The 13,751-nt window shown below is 36.6% G+C and overlaps 1 protein-coding gene across 3 annotated transcripts in view; it reads right to left on the minus strand.

The window, feature by feature from the left end:
* Positions 1–13,751, minus strand: part of EHBP1 (EH domain binding protein 1) — a 361,704-nt gene that overhangs the window by 8,747 nt on the left and 339,206 nt on the right. For all 3 annotated transcript variants that reach the window (XM_007464127.1, XM_007464125.1, XM_007464126.1), the window contains one exon: positions 476–575. In XM_007464127.1, coding sequence (XP_007464189.1) covers positions 476–575 — 100 coding nt within the window. The remainder of the gene's footprint in view (positions 1–475; positions 576–13,751) is intronic.

Raw genomic sequence — 13,751 nt, forward strand, 5'->3', positions numbered from 1 at the left:
TTTTTCCTTGCGTTATGCGGGCCTCTCACCGTTGTGGCCTCTCCCATTTGCGGAGCACAGGCTCCGGACGCGCAGGCCCAGCGGCCATGGCTCACGGGCCCAGCCGCTCCGCGGCACGTGGGATCCTCCCGAAACGGGGCACGAACCCGCGTCCCCTGCATCGGCAGGCGGACTCTCAAGCACTGCGCCACCAGGGAAGCCCACAAGTGACTTCTTAAACACAAAAATTGTTTATATTACTTGGCTTTCTATATAATAAATACATTTTTTTAGTATCTAACACTCTAAAATTCTTACTCTTAAGGTAAAAATTGGTTATATACTATTTTTAATTTTATTTTTATATAAAACATAATCTCTAAGGAAAGAAAAAACATTAAGCCTAATAAGTATGAAACCCCCCAAAAAGACAATGATGGAAAGCCTAAGATTCATCAATGTTGTAGGAAAAACAAGCAAAGTCATAAGTACTTACAGGAGAGAGAGCTGGTTCATTCTCCTTATTAAGGCGTTTTTCTTATTAACTAACATAAACCACTCCTGCATCATAGCTTCTTCTTCTTCTGTGTTCCTTCCTATAATTTAGGAAGAGTTATTTCTTATTCTATTGACATTTACAAGCCAAATAATAGTTCAGCACAAGTGTTTTGTTTTTTTTCTTTTTAACATGAAACATATTTTAGCTATCCCAACAACACAAGTTAAACTGTTTATAACAACATCAGATTAAAGTCCAAGGCCTGAAAAAAGAAATCAATATTTAAAAATTCATAAGCCAATCTCTAAAGCTGCTATTATTCAGCTTGTATATTTCAGTCCCCCGAACATATTTACAGATCATACTAAGTACAATACTAATACTAAGTACAGTTAAAAAAAAAAAAAAGTGTTCCAACTTTTAAATCCTCCCCAGAGGCTGACTTGTTATTATGTTTCAGTGAGGAACTCGTGGTGCTGACAGACATACGGTCATGATAAAAATAAATAAATAAATTAAAAATCACATTAAAAAATCATTATGAGAATTATAAGACTACCAGTAAGGTCAGAGAAGTCAATAGATTTTGTGAGAGCTTCCACCTGTAACAACTTGCTTTTTTTCTTATTTTCCTCCCCCAAAGCAAACTAAAGGTATACATACATATACCATTCCAGAACTCATCATCCCTAACAGGGTAAACACTTGCAAATTATTTTAAATACATTGTAAATGACCAGGCTACAAAAATACTTAGAGCTATCTGTGAAAAAACATGACGAACATAATAATGTTCAGTAAATGAGAAAACATTTGAGCAGAGAGATGGTTTAAAATTTTAGATTATAAATTTACTGATTGTACATTTAAAATTCATTTTCCCTAATATCCATTCCATCATCTGTACCACCCCTCCCCTCAAAAGGCCAGTATGTCACGGATTATAACATATAGCATATATTTGGTATTGTTCATGCAGAAGTAGGCCACAATCATACTCAAGAAAAATATTAATTCCCCAACCCTCTTCCTTCCTCTCCCTTCAAATTGTATCTAGTCAAATTTACAATTCTTTGACTTTTTTTTTCTGAATTTCACCCATGATTGGTTTATTGTTTTGCTAGGCCATTATTTAACACTTCAGTCCAACTTCTAGATAGATTCATAGGGTTAACTTAAATATCTACTAAAAAATTAAATATCCCAGGCAAAGACTAAATAGGCTAGTCAATTTCCTAAGTTTTATTTTCTTAAGTGAGATATTTTCTTTTAACTTTCAAACACACTACCAGTCCATTAAAAAATATTCAAACAATACAGAGGTATAATTGAGTAAAAGTCAAGGCCTCTTTCACCACCCCCACCCTCTCCAATTCCCCAATCCACCTCCCTTCTCCAGAAGTACTACTGCAGTTTAGCGTATCTTCTTCCAGACCACATACGTAGCTATGCCTATCACATACAGGTATATACCTTATCTGGACACATACAGGTTTCTTTAACATAAGGACCCTGTGATTTGTTGTTGTCATGCTGTTTGAAGATCTACTTCATTCTTTTTTAATACTTGCATAAATTATGGATGAACCATAATTTATTTACCTGTTTCCACATTAACAGAAATTTGAAAAAATCTTTAGAATGAAAATCTAAAATAAAGAGCTGATCTGTGTGCAAAAGATTAAACATGTATTTCTGAGCATCCCTGTAAAATAGATAACTGTTGTTCATTATTAGGGAAAATAGTGAGGATATGTGCTTTCATTAAAGTCTGTTAAACTTTATGGTATGAAGCAGATCTAGGATAGATTCTTTGAGTATGAACAAAGGTCTTTATTGTTTTACAGCATTTTTAATCTCTCTTTTAGGGTAGCTGGTTTTGTATTCACTTTGGACCATGTGATGTCTTGACACTGGTCATGTGATATAGGCTGCGATAGGCACAAATCCCTGGGTAGCAACAAAAGAAGAAAGAGTAAAAAGAAAAAGCTGAGAAAAAGCTTGCAATTTGGAAAAAGGCCAATTGTACCCTGGTGAAGGCCTTTTTGATCACTGAAATGACACATGTGTGCAATATTAATAGGTGCAGTTTTTATGATATTTTGTTTTCTGATTAAAGACTTAATTCTTGCATTCATAACCTAAGTGGTTTCTAAAAACATACACATATTAAAACTTTGTTTTGAGTTCAACCTAACCTGTAATTGAGGCTTTCAGGCAATAAGACTAGAAGCAACTAGCCTATTTTTAAATTAGCATCATTTTCTTCAATGGAAGACTGCTTCCTTGAGAATAACAATATTGATGTGGTACTGTGTTATTTTCAGTTTAACTCATGCCTATGATTTCTACATAAGAATAAAAGATCCACCTCCCCTAATTGTTAGGAAATGAGAAGAGTCTCATGTTTAAAAAGGGAATAAGCCAAACAATAAGAAATATTTAAAGATATATTATTCAGTGCTACATAGATTATATAAATTAACTGAAAAAAACATATTTGAGGTTAAATCAATTCTGTATCACTAACTCCTTATCTGAGATAGTACACAGTGATGGAAATCTATACTTAGCCTAGTAATAAAAAAATTAAATTTTCTTCTAATACATCATTACACTATTGTTTTTAGGGATTTAAAATTTTTTTAATTTAAAAAGCTTTTAAAAGCCAGTAAGTTGAACCATTACAAATTAATCCTGACTTTAATAACTGGTTAAAGACCCCTTTAGCTTTATAAGTAACAAAAAATATTAAAGCCTGTGATCACAGTGAGCTTTTCTCATTTCTCCTCTAACCATTTGTTATTTAATCCAATACTAGTAATCCAATTTGTCCATCAGACTTTTAAAGGGCAGAATGCAACTTCCTCAGCTTAGACACTTTTCAAAGTACAATATATTTTTCAAATGAATGCTGGATGTTTCATTTTTCCCAACTATTCCTAGCTCTAATGCATGAGGAAAAAAAGAACAAGATGAACATTGTTCATACTGATTAAGTAAGAGCTCATTAAAGAGCTGTCAGTGCGGTACTTTGAATATGCATGAAGCATATAATCAGATCTAGTACCGTCACTAGAGGAGAATACGGTAAGTACAAAGGATTGATTTAATTACTTAGAGTGGGCTGTGGTGGTAAAGCAGTCTTGTTAGTGCAAAAAGAAAAAGAGGTTGTATTCTGGCACTGTTAGAAAAAAGGCAGTTTTAGCTTCTGACACAATACATAATCTCAGAATAAAGCACTTTACATTGTAGCTTAAAATGAAGATTGTCATTATTTTATAAAATGGCCATAAATCATTTTATCTTGTTTAAACTCACCTAGTTAACTACCTCTCTTTCAAAATTATCTTTAATTTGTAATCACAACTATAATTTTATCACCTTAGAGTCAATACTGATACTTTAAATTTTAAATTTTTTTCAGTTTCATGAACTGAAAAGTTCAAAACCTATATTATTGAAGACCATTTTGAAATTTAAAAAATGACAAAACACTACAGTTCAGTACACAGTGACTAAAATTTGAAAGCATGGCTGGGTTGTTAAACTATATTTTAAAACAGAGTGCCTCATGTTTATTATAAATATACTACCAATAAAAACATCACCTTAACATTTTAAAGTACTGACTAATACAGTCTCTGGTACTGTTTTTTTCTACTTTGTTTCCTTAAAGAATTCTGTTTTTTTATTTTGCCTTGTGGAATGCAACGTCTTTCTGACATCACAATCTCTTATTGTCAGTTTTATCTTTTAATCAATTATTATAGCTGAGTATGATTTATAAAAACTATTAAATAATGAAGAGTAATGAAAATAGCAGGAAAAGTAATATGTAAATATGACTTCAAATCATTCTTCCTATCACATAGTTAACAAAAACCACTTAACACAAAGCAGCATAATATAGCACTACATGTAGTATAAATACTTAATAAATGTTGGTTGACAACTGCCTTTATATTCCATCTCCTCCCTCCCAAAATGATTTAAAGTTAAGATTTAATTTAACTTAAGAATTCATTTCTTCACCCAGGTATATGTATGTGGTTTTCATTTGTTTTTTCCAAAGCAGCATTTTCAATGTAAATTTTAAAATGAACAAGAGGAAAGTGATGTTAAAAACCTGAAATTATGAGTTATATTTTCAAAAACTATCTACTAGTTAACCTTTCTTAATTAATCTTTCACCATAAGCTTATTGTCTATTTAGAAAGATATATTTTCAGACAGTGCATTCTTTTTTTTTTTTTTGCGGTATGCGGGCCTCTCACTGCTGTGGCCTCTCCCGTTGCGGAGCACAGGCTCCGGACGCACAGGCCCAGTGGCCATGGCTCACGGGCCCAGCCGCTCCGTGGCATGTGGGATCTTCCCGGACCGGGGCACGAACCCGTGTCCCCTGCATCGGCAGGTGGACTCTCAACCACTGCGCCACCAGGGAAGCCCAGTGCATTCTTATAATAAATGCAAAATAACGAACAATACAATTTTAGCTGAAAAGAAGAGGAATTCAATGGGAAACAAAGAAAACACAGAGATGAAGGCACTGTTGAAACATATACACAAATTCAAGATTTTCTACTATGAAAACATTATATAATGCTGAAATCTTGCCATAGCTCCATAGTGGAGATGGCTGACTAGTGATCACATATGGCCCTTAAAGGACACAACGTAGCAAACACAAACCAAACATAAAAACAACAAAGCTGCCATTACAAATTGTCCCTATGGTATGATTACACATATATGATAACCTCTGAAAGATTTAGTGTATTAAAATAGAGATACACATGAAGGTATCCAACTAACTGATACTGGACAAACATATTTTAATAACAAAGGAGGTGAATTCTGGTAGGTTTACTTAACGGATGAGAAAGATTAATTTACTGCAGTTATATAGGGTCATGGACACATGAACTCCAAAGCCAACATCATTACAGGACTCCAGTGCTCCAGTTTTAGAAAATATTTTAAGCTTAGGAAATAGAGCTTTATTATGAAAACAAATTTTACTATATGAGCAAACAGTTGATAAATGTTTCTACACTAAGAAAATCCTCTAACAGCAATCAATGTAAATGAAGAATCTCATAATCCTTATAGATGTCTTCAGCAATTGTCTTAAAACTATTTGGTCAGGGCTTCCCTGGTGGCGCAGTGGTTGAGAGTCCACCTGCCGATGCAGGGGACACGGGTTCGTGCCCTGGTCCAGGAAGATCCCACATGCCGTGGAGCGGCTGGGCCCGTGAGCCATGGCCGTTGAGCCTGCGCGTCCGGAGCCTGTGCTCCGCAATGGGAGAGTCCACAGCAGTGAGAGGCCCACATACCACAAAAAAAACAAAACTATTTGGTCAGCATGATATATTTGTTATAGTATTAAGAATATAAACTTTGGGGGAAAATCCTGTCTCCTTTTGTTGAAGTAAAATAAAAACTAACACATTCTCTCAAAATAAACACATCTTTCATTTACCCATTTAGTAAAACAGAATGTGGGGAGAGATTCAGGGCAACATCTCTCTACAGATAAATTTTGACAGACTTCTATGGACATACCTATGCAGGAGGAGGTATAGACAACTTCACCAAAGCTCTTCCTCCTTAGACTTATACAAAAGAAAATGCTATTTCTAAAGGCCAGAAATTAACAGCAATCTTCTTGTGCCAACTTCTTAATAGAGTCTGAACAGACTTTTTATGCCAAAGGTCAGTGCTTAATTTCTCAAAAGGTAAATTAAGCACAAACTTAATATAGTACAAAAATAAACTAAAAAGTATGAAAGTAATCATCATCAGAAAATTCACAACCAATAAAATTCTTTGTATTTACTTACAGTCTAGTATATTTAAAAAATTACATGTGGGATGGAGTTGCTTCCATAACTTTTCAGTGCTCTTAGCCTTTAAAAGTATTAATATGACCCACATTTCAGGTAATGCATGACTATTTTGACTGTTGACAGATAGATATTTGGCTGAAGTCAAAACACTCAGAACAGAACTCTGAAACTGTATTTATTTTTAAAGCTGCATTTAACATACTTTGTAAAATGGGATAAAATACAGTGAGTCACTTTTATATGCATCATTCAACCAAACACACTACTGTCTACTTGGAGGATCAACTGGGCATCCTCCAATAAGGGGAAAACTTGAGTTGTGAGCCACACTTACAGATGAATAGCTTCCCCTGCCAGTTCTCCCCTTTCTTGAAGCCCCCTTTGTTTGGCCTGCACCTGGCAGACTCTTCTCTACCCCCTCCCTCTCCTAGAGCCTTCTTGCAGTCATGTCATGGAAATGACTTTAAAGAGTAGTCCTAGAAGTGACAGAGATATTGTTAAAGATGAGCATTAACTGTTGAATAAAATTATTTCTGGAAAAGTGGGAGTGGAGAGAAACAATATTTCTAGATTAATGTATTTTAAGATGTGATTTTTTTTTTTTTTTGCGGTTCGTGGGCCTCTCGCTGTTGTGGCCTCTCCCATTGCGGAGCAACAGGCTCTGGATGCGCAGGCCCAGCGGCCATGGCTCATGGGTCTAGCCACTCCGCGGCATGTGGGATCTTCCCAGACCGGGGCACGAACCCGTGTCCTCTGCAGCGGCAGGTGGACTCTCAACCACTGCGCCACCAGGGAAGCCCAAGATGTGATTTTAAGTACATATATACAGATAAATTAAATGTTATAAGAGATATTACTAAAGTTTTATATATTCAAGAAGGTCAAAATTTCTGGGGGAGATCTTCTCATTGGGAGAACAGGGGTTTATCTTTTTTAAAGTCATTTGGGCACAGTTTTTTATGTGGTGGTCTGGGAACTCAATCCGTAATTTAAGTACTTTATGGAAAAACAACTGACTCAGAAATGAACTTTAGAATAAAGACCTCTTATAAATTAAGGATTACCTTTATGAATGTTTACTTACATTAATTCTGAGAAACTCCTGCAGATAAGACTATAAATTCTGGTAGGGCTAAGCATAATTTATAACTGTATACCATCTATAGTTTCTGTGGCTGGTTAGCTCTGTCATTTGGAATACGATGCAAATAAGATGAACATTGAATCTGCATCTCAAATGGCTTTCTTCCAGTTCAGTTAAAAAAAATTGACTGAACCCTTTGATCTTAGACCAATTAACCTCTCTAAGCATCAGTTTCTCCTTCTCTGTAAGTATAATCATATTACTTACCTCATATGGTTGATGGAGGAATTAAATGAGAAAATCTGTGTAAAGTCCTTAGCACAGTGCCCACAACTAAAAATGCTAGCTATGATGATGATCATGAAGAGGGTGATAATGGCACGTGCGGCACTGAGCCAAGAACTGGAGATAGAAAGATGACCAAGATGTGGTCGGTGCCCTCAAAAGGGCTTATACGTCTAGTGTGGAGAAAGACACATAATCAGGGACAGCTGAGTGAGGATAAATTTCTAAACAATTCCTTGGACACAAATTATATTTTAAATCTTCGTTAGTGATAACAAAGTCTATAGTTAGTATAATTAGTATGTCATTGGTCATAAGCAAGATAGGTGAAAAATGTGGGTGAATAAGCACAAATTCATCTTTGCAGCTGGAAAAACAAAGTGAATGCCCTTTTGGGTCAGCAGTGTCACAGTTGCATACAAAAGACAGCCATAGCTATGGTGACACAATAATGTGGTTGTGCTCCAGGTAATGACAGTCTAGTTATTTGCAATGGGTTTTAGAGATTGAAGAACAAAGTAGATCATGAAATACTACTTAATATCCAAAAATGAAAGAGGTAAATTTTAAGATTGAAAATTATAGACTAATAGAACACATCTAAAAGTTTACTAGTTATCAAAATAGAGAAAAAAAAAGAAAATTTGAAGTACAAATTGATATAATTTTAAGAAAAGGCCCTCAACAAGAAAAACCAAATATTTATAAAGCAAAAAGCTTCACCGAGATAGTAAATTTTCATCATTTTTATAGAGATTTTGATGTTAAAAGCAGAGCATCATTAAATCAGCTTACGAAGTTGGCAATATAGATAAAAAAGATGATTTACTAAATGCCAGGTGAGAATGAGATTTGATTTTGTTGAAAGTGTGGAAAATATATATAATTTTTAAAATACAGAAGGACAAACCAGGCAGATATGCTCCAAATAGGCTTCTAATAAAGAGTTTCAATCAGCTACTCTTTTAGGTAACCCTGTGCTGCTTAAAGTCTTTAAATGTCCTAAAAATATCATACCAGGGTGTCCCCAGAGCCTCCAGTTTCCAGTAAGGGATGAGTTCAACCCCCAACCCCCAGTGCGCTACACACACAGTAACTTCCTCTTCCTCCCTACACCTTGTTTGATCATGCTTGGGGGTTCAGATAACCAGGCAACACTGCAATATATCCTTCCTTATGTACCTTCTTAAAAATCTTTACTCAAAAAAAAAAAAAAAAAAAAAAAACTTTACTCAGTGAGGGAGAGCTGAAGGGAATTAGGCCTATCCCCTCCTAGCCTGCAGCCACATTGATTCTCTAAACAGAGAAGCCTAATGAAAGTAGGACACCGCAGAGCCATCTCCAGCAGTCTTTTAACTTGCACACAGCTTCAACAATTACACAACATGTTAAATCAAATATAACGAATGTTGCTTTTCAAGACCAGGCCAGGTGACTATCGTGAGTTTCAGCATTATACTACCTCATCCAATGCCCCTTAACCTTCCCAGTGGAGCCATTCTCTTCACCAGGACACAGAGACATTCATGATGGACTTGTGTCCACAGTGCTGCTTCCTGAAGTCTTGGAAACAGTGTCTCAAAGATGCTCTATGTCATATATCTCCCTCACCAGATGACTGAGAACCAATAACTTTCTCATAGACTGGGAATAATAATAATGATGATTATGATAATAACATCAAATATTTAATGAGGTTATATAACTTACCTAAAATAATAGTTAGTGGAAGAACTAGGTCTCAAATCCAGGCAGTCTGTCTTGTGAACCACCATTCTTAGTCATCCTACTTGACACTCACAGGTAACCAGTCTTACCAGAATGGGCCCTTTATTTAGAATTCAGGCCAACCTTGACAAAGCCTTCATAATGGCTCTGATGAGCAAAGCAGAAAAAACAAAGCAAAACAAAACCCCAAAACAGAAAGCAAACCTTCCAACCTCTGATAAACAAACAAGTTCATCCATTAGCAGAGGTGATTTTGTTTACTCTTCCCATGTAGGTCACTGAGACTTAACAATGATCTCAGAGCTGTACATTAAGGGGTGTCAAGGGAAGTCAGCCTTTCTTCCTATGCAGATATATCTATATGATCCTTGAATTATAGGTTGGTGTATGATGTCTTCAAGAAACGGGGGATTCCAGGGATACTTGTCTAATTCTTGGGCAACTACAAGCTATGCTGATTCCATTTGAGCATTTGAGGCATCCTTCAATGAAAATGGCCAAAAAAGAATACTCTGCCTGAATGGACTTGAGGACACGGGGAGGGGGGAGGGTAAATTGGGATGAAGTGAGAGCGTGGCATTGACATATATACACTCCCAAATGTAAAATAGATAGCTACTGGGAAGCAGCCGCATAGCACAGGGAGATCAGCTCAGTCCTTTGTGACCACCTAGAGGGGTGGGATAGGGAGGGTGGGAGGGAGACGCAAGGAGGGGATATGGGGATATATGTATACATACAGCTGATTCACTTTGCTATACAGCAGAAACTAACACAACACTGTAAAGCAATTATACTCCAATAAAGATGTTTAAAAAAAAAATACTCTGCCTACCATGATATTATCAGGGTGCATTCAAGTTCCACCTCTGCTCTTTGAAAGCTGTGGCAATTTGGGTAAATTACTTAATCTCCCTATGCCTCAGTTTCCTTATTTGTAAAGTGAAGATAATAAAACTAATTCATAGGGTCTTGTGAAGATTAAGTGAGTTAATGTATGTAAAGTACTTAGAATAGTGCCTGGTGTATAATAAATGCTATAAGTAGTATAATGGTGGTTGCTATATTCTCTCCGGTTCTACACACACACACCCTTATATATACAATACACACACACACACACGCACATGCACATGCACACACACACACAACAGTACGGATCCACATTCTTCAAGCTTCAGGATCCTCCCTGCTGTCTGATTCCTAGGATTACTGATGGGAGTAAGGCATGGTGACTCCTCATGGCAGGGTCTCACAGTTTTTCTGACTGCCTGTGCAAGCACCAGATAGGCCTACTCACAGAAGTAAACATACTGGGCAACTTGGTGCAAGTCTTAAAATGTTAGTGCCATTGAGCATGGCATTTCTAATATCTTTACATATCTACTTTACTGGACCCATCAACCAAAATGCATCCTACCATCATTTCATATTTTTCATTCCTCTTAAGTATGGAAGCCCAGCAACTACCCATTACCCATTTTTCTTCTCTTAAAAGAGCTACTCAAATGCAAACCCTCCAGGTGACAGTCTCCTTTCTAAGGTTACACATGTACTGTGAAGTCTATTCCAAAGGTTCTCTTGCTAATAGCAGTTCCTTCAGTCAGAAATTCAGAGAAAATAAAAATCTAATGTGACTCTCAGAATCTCTAGAATTACCAAAAATAATTTTCAGATTTCTCCTCAACTTAATTCCCAGGACATGTTCAATTTGCCCTTTATCATGATATAAATTTTTAGATAACCTTTTGACTGAAGAATATCATGCTCCCCAATACCCACTCCAGATTCTGGCATAAGTTGTATGAGCCAAGCTCCAGCAGTTAGTTATATGTCATTCTGTTGTGTTGTATATCCTCTCCCTTTTCTTCAAAGCTACATCTCACTTAAAAAAGGTCAGAGCAGGGGACTTCCCAGGTGGTCCAGTGGTAAAGAATCCACCTGCCAATGCAGGGGACGCGGGTTCGATCCCTGGTCAGGGAACTAAGATCCCAAATGCCGCGGGGCAACTAAGCCCATGTGCCACAACTACTGAGCTTGAGTGCCTCAACTAGAGCCCGAGTGCCGCAAACTACAGAGCCCAGGCACTCTGGAACCTGTGCGCCACAACTACAGAGTCCATGCGCCCTGGAGCCTGTGCACTGCAACTAGAGAAGAGAAAACCCACATGCCACAACTAGAGAGAAGCCCACACGCCACAACAAAAGATCCTGCAAGCCTCAACGAAGATCCCGTATGCTGCAACTAAGACCCATTGAAACAAAAAAGATAAATTAAATAAATAAATAATAAATCTTAAAAAAAATAAAATAAAACACAATCTACATTCCCACCCAAAGTCTTGGTCAACTCCAAATCTATTTAGTCCTCATGATGTTCCTGTTAATATTATATATTTCAGAATTCAGCAAAATTGCTACCTAGTCTATGGTGACAATTTTGCAACGTTCAGTTTAACTTTCTTTAACCTTTTACTTAGATTCAAAATAGGCACATGAGTCAAAACAAATAGTATTGAAAGTTAAAAATTTTTGGCTCCCTTTCATTTTATCCTGAGAAATTAAAATATTTTTGACTATTTTAATAATTTATTTATGTGGTAGGTTATTCATACCCTCCATACAAAAAACTATTTCTATTTTTTATTTTTATTTTTTTATTTTTTTTTTTCAATTTTTAAAACCAGCTTTATTATATCTAGGCAGTAGCATAATATTTTACTGTTTTTTTTTTTATTTTTTAAATCAATGAAATTTATAAAAACTCATTTTTTATTAAATAAATAATACCAGCCTAAGTACCATCCTTGACTTACATTTTTATTTTTATTTTTTTACCTCTTTATTGGAGTATAATTGCTTTACAATGTTGTGTTAGTTTCTACTGTACAACAAAGTGAACCAGCTATATGTATACATATATCCCCATATACCCTCCCTCTTGAGCCTCCCTCCCACCCTCCCTAAACCCACTCCTTTAGGTCATCACAAAGTATCAAGCTGATCTCCCTGCGCTATGCTGCAGCTTCCCACTAGCCATCCATTTAACATTTGGTAGTGTATATATGTCAATGTTACTCTCACTTCGTCCCAGCTTCCCCTTCCTCCCTGTGTCCTCAAATCTGTTCTCTACATCTGCATGTTTTTTTTTTAACATCTTTATTGGAGTATAACTGCTTTACAATGTTGTATTAGTTTCTGCTGTATAACAAAGTGAATCAGCTATATGTATACATATATCTGCATATCCCCTCCCTCTTCAGCCTCCCTCCCACCCTCCCTATCCCACCCCTCTAGGTGGTCACAGAGCACCAAGTTGATCTCCCTGCACTATGCAGCTGCTTCCCACTAGCTATCTATTTCACATTTGGTAGTTTGTATGTGTCAATGCTATTCTCTCACTTCGTCCCAGCTTACCCTTCCCCCTCCCCATGTCCTCAAGTCCATTCTCTACATCTGCATCTTTATTCCTGTCCTGCTCCTAGGTTCATCAGAACCTTCTTTTTTTTTTCTTAAGATTCCATATACATGTGTTAGCATACACGTTTTTCTCTTTCTGACTTACTTCACTGTGTATGACAGACTCTAGGTCCATCCACCTCACTACAAATAGCTCAATTTCATTCCTTTTTATGGCTGAGTAGTATTCCAGTGTATGTATGTGCCACATCTTCTTTATCCATTCATCTGTCAATGGACACTTAGGTTGCTTCCATGTCCTGGCTATTGTAAATAGTGCTGAGGTGAATGTTGTGGTACATGACTCTTTTTGAATTATGGTTTTCTCAGGGCATATGCCCAGGAGTGAGACTGCTGGGTCATAAAGTAGTTCTATTTTTAGTTTTCTAAGGAACCTCCATACTGTTCTCCATAGTGGCTGTATCAATTTACATTCCCACCAACAGTGCAAGAGGGTTCCCTTTTCTCCACACCCTCTCCAGCATTTATTGTTTGTAGATTTTTTGATGATGGTCATTCTGACCGGTGTGAGGTGATACCTCATTGTGGTTTTGATTTGCACTTCTCTAATGATTAGTGATGTTGAGCAACTTTTCATGTGTTTGTTGGCAATCTGTATGCCTTCTTTGGAGAAATGTCTATTTAGGTCTTCTGCCCACTTTTGGATTGGGTTGTTTGTTTTTTTGATATTGAGCTGCATGAGCAGCTTGTATATTTTGGAGATTAATCCTTTGTCAGTTGCTTCATTTGCAAATATTTTCTCCCATTCTGAGGGTTATCTTTTCGTTTTGTTTATGGTTTCCTTTGCTGTGCAAAAGCTTTGAAGTTTCATTAGGTCCCATTTGTTTATTTTTGTTTTTATTTCCATT

This window comes from Lipotes vexillifer, unplaced genomic scaffold (assembly GCF_000442215.2).
Source record: "Lipotes vexillifer unplaced genomic scaffold, Lipotes_vexillifer_v1.1 scaffold311, whole genome shotgun sequence".
Taxonomy (NCBI): domain Eukaryota; kingdom Metazoa; phylum Chordata; class Mammalia; order Artiodactyla; family Lipotidae; genus Lipotes; species Lipotes vexillifer.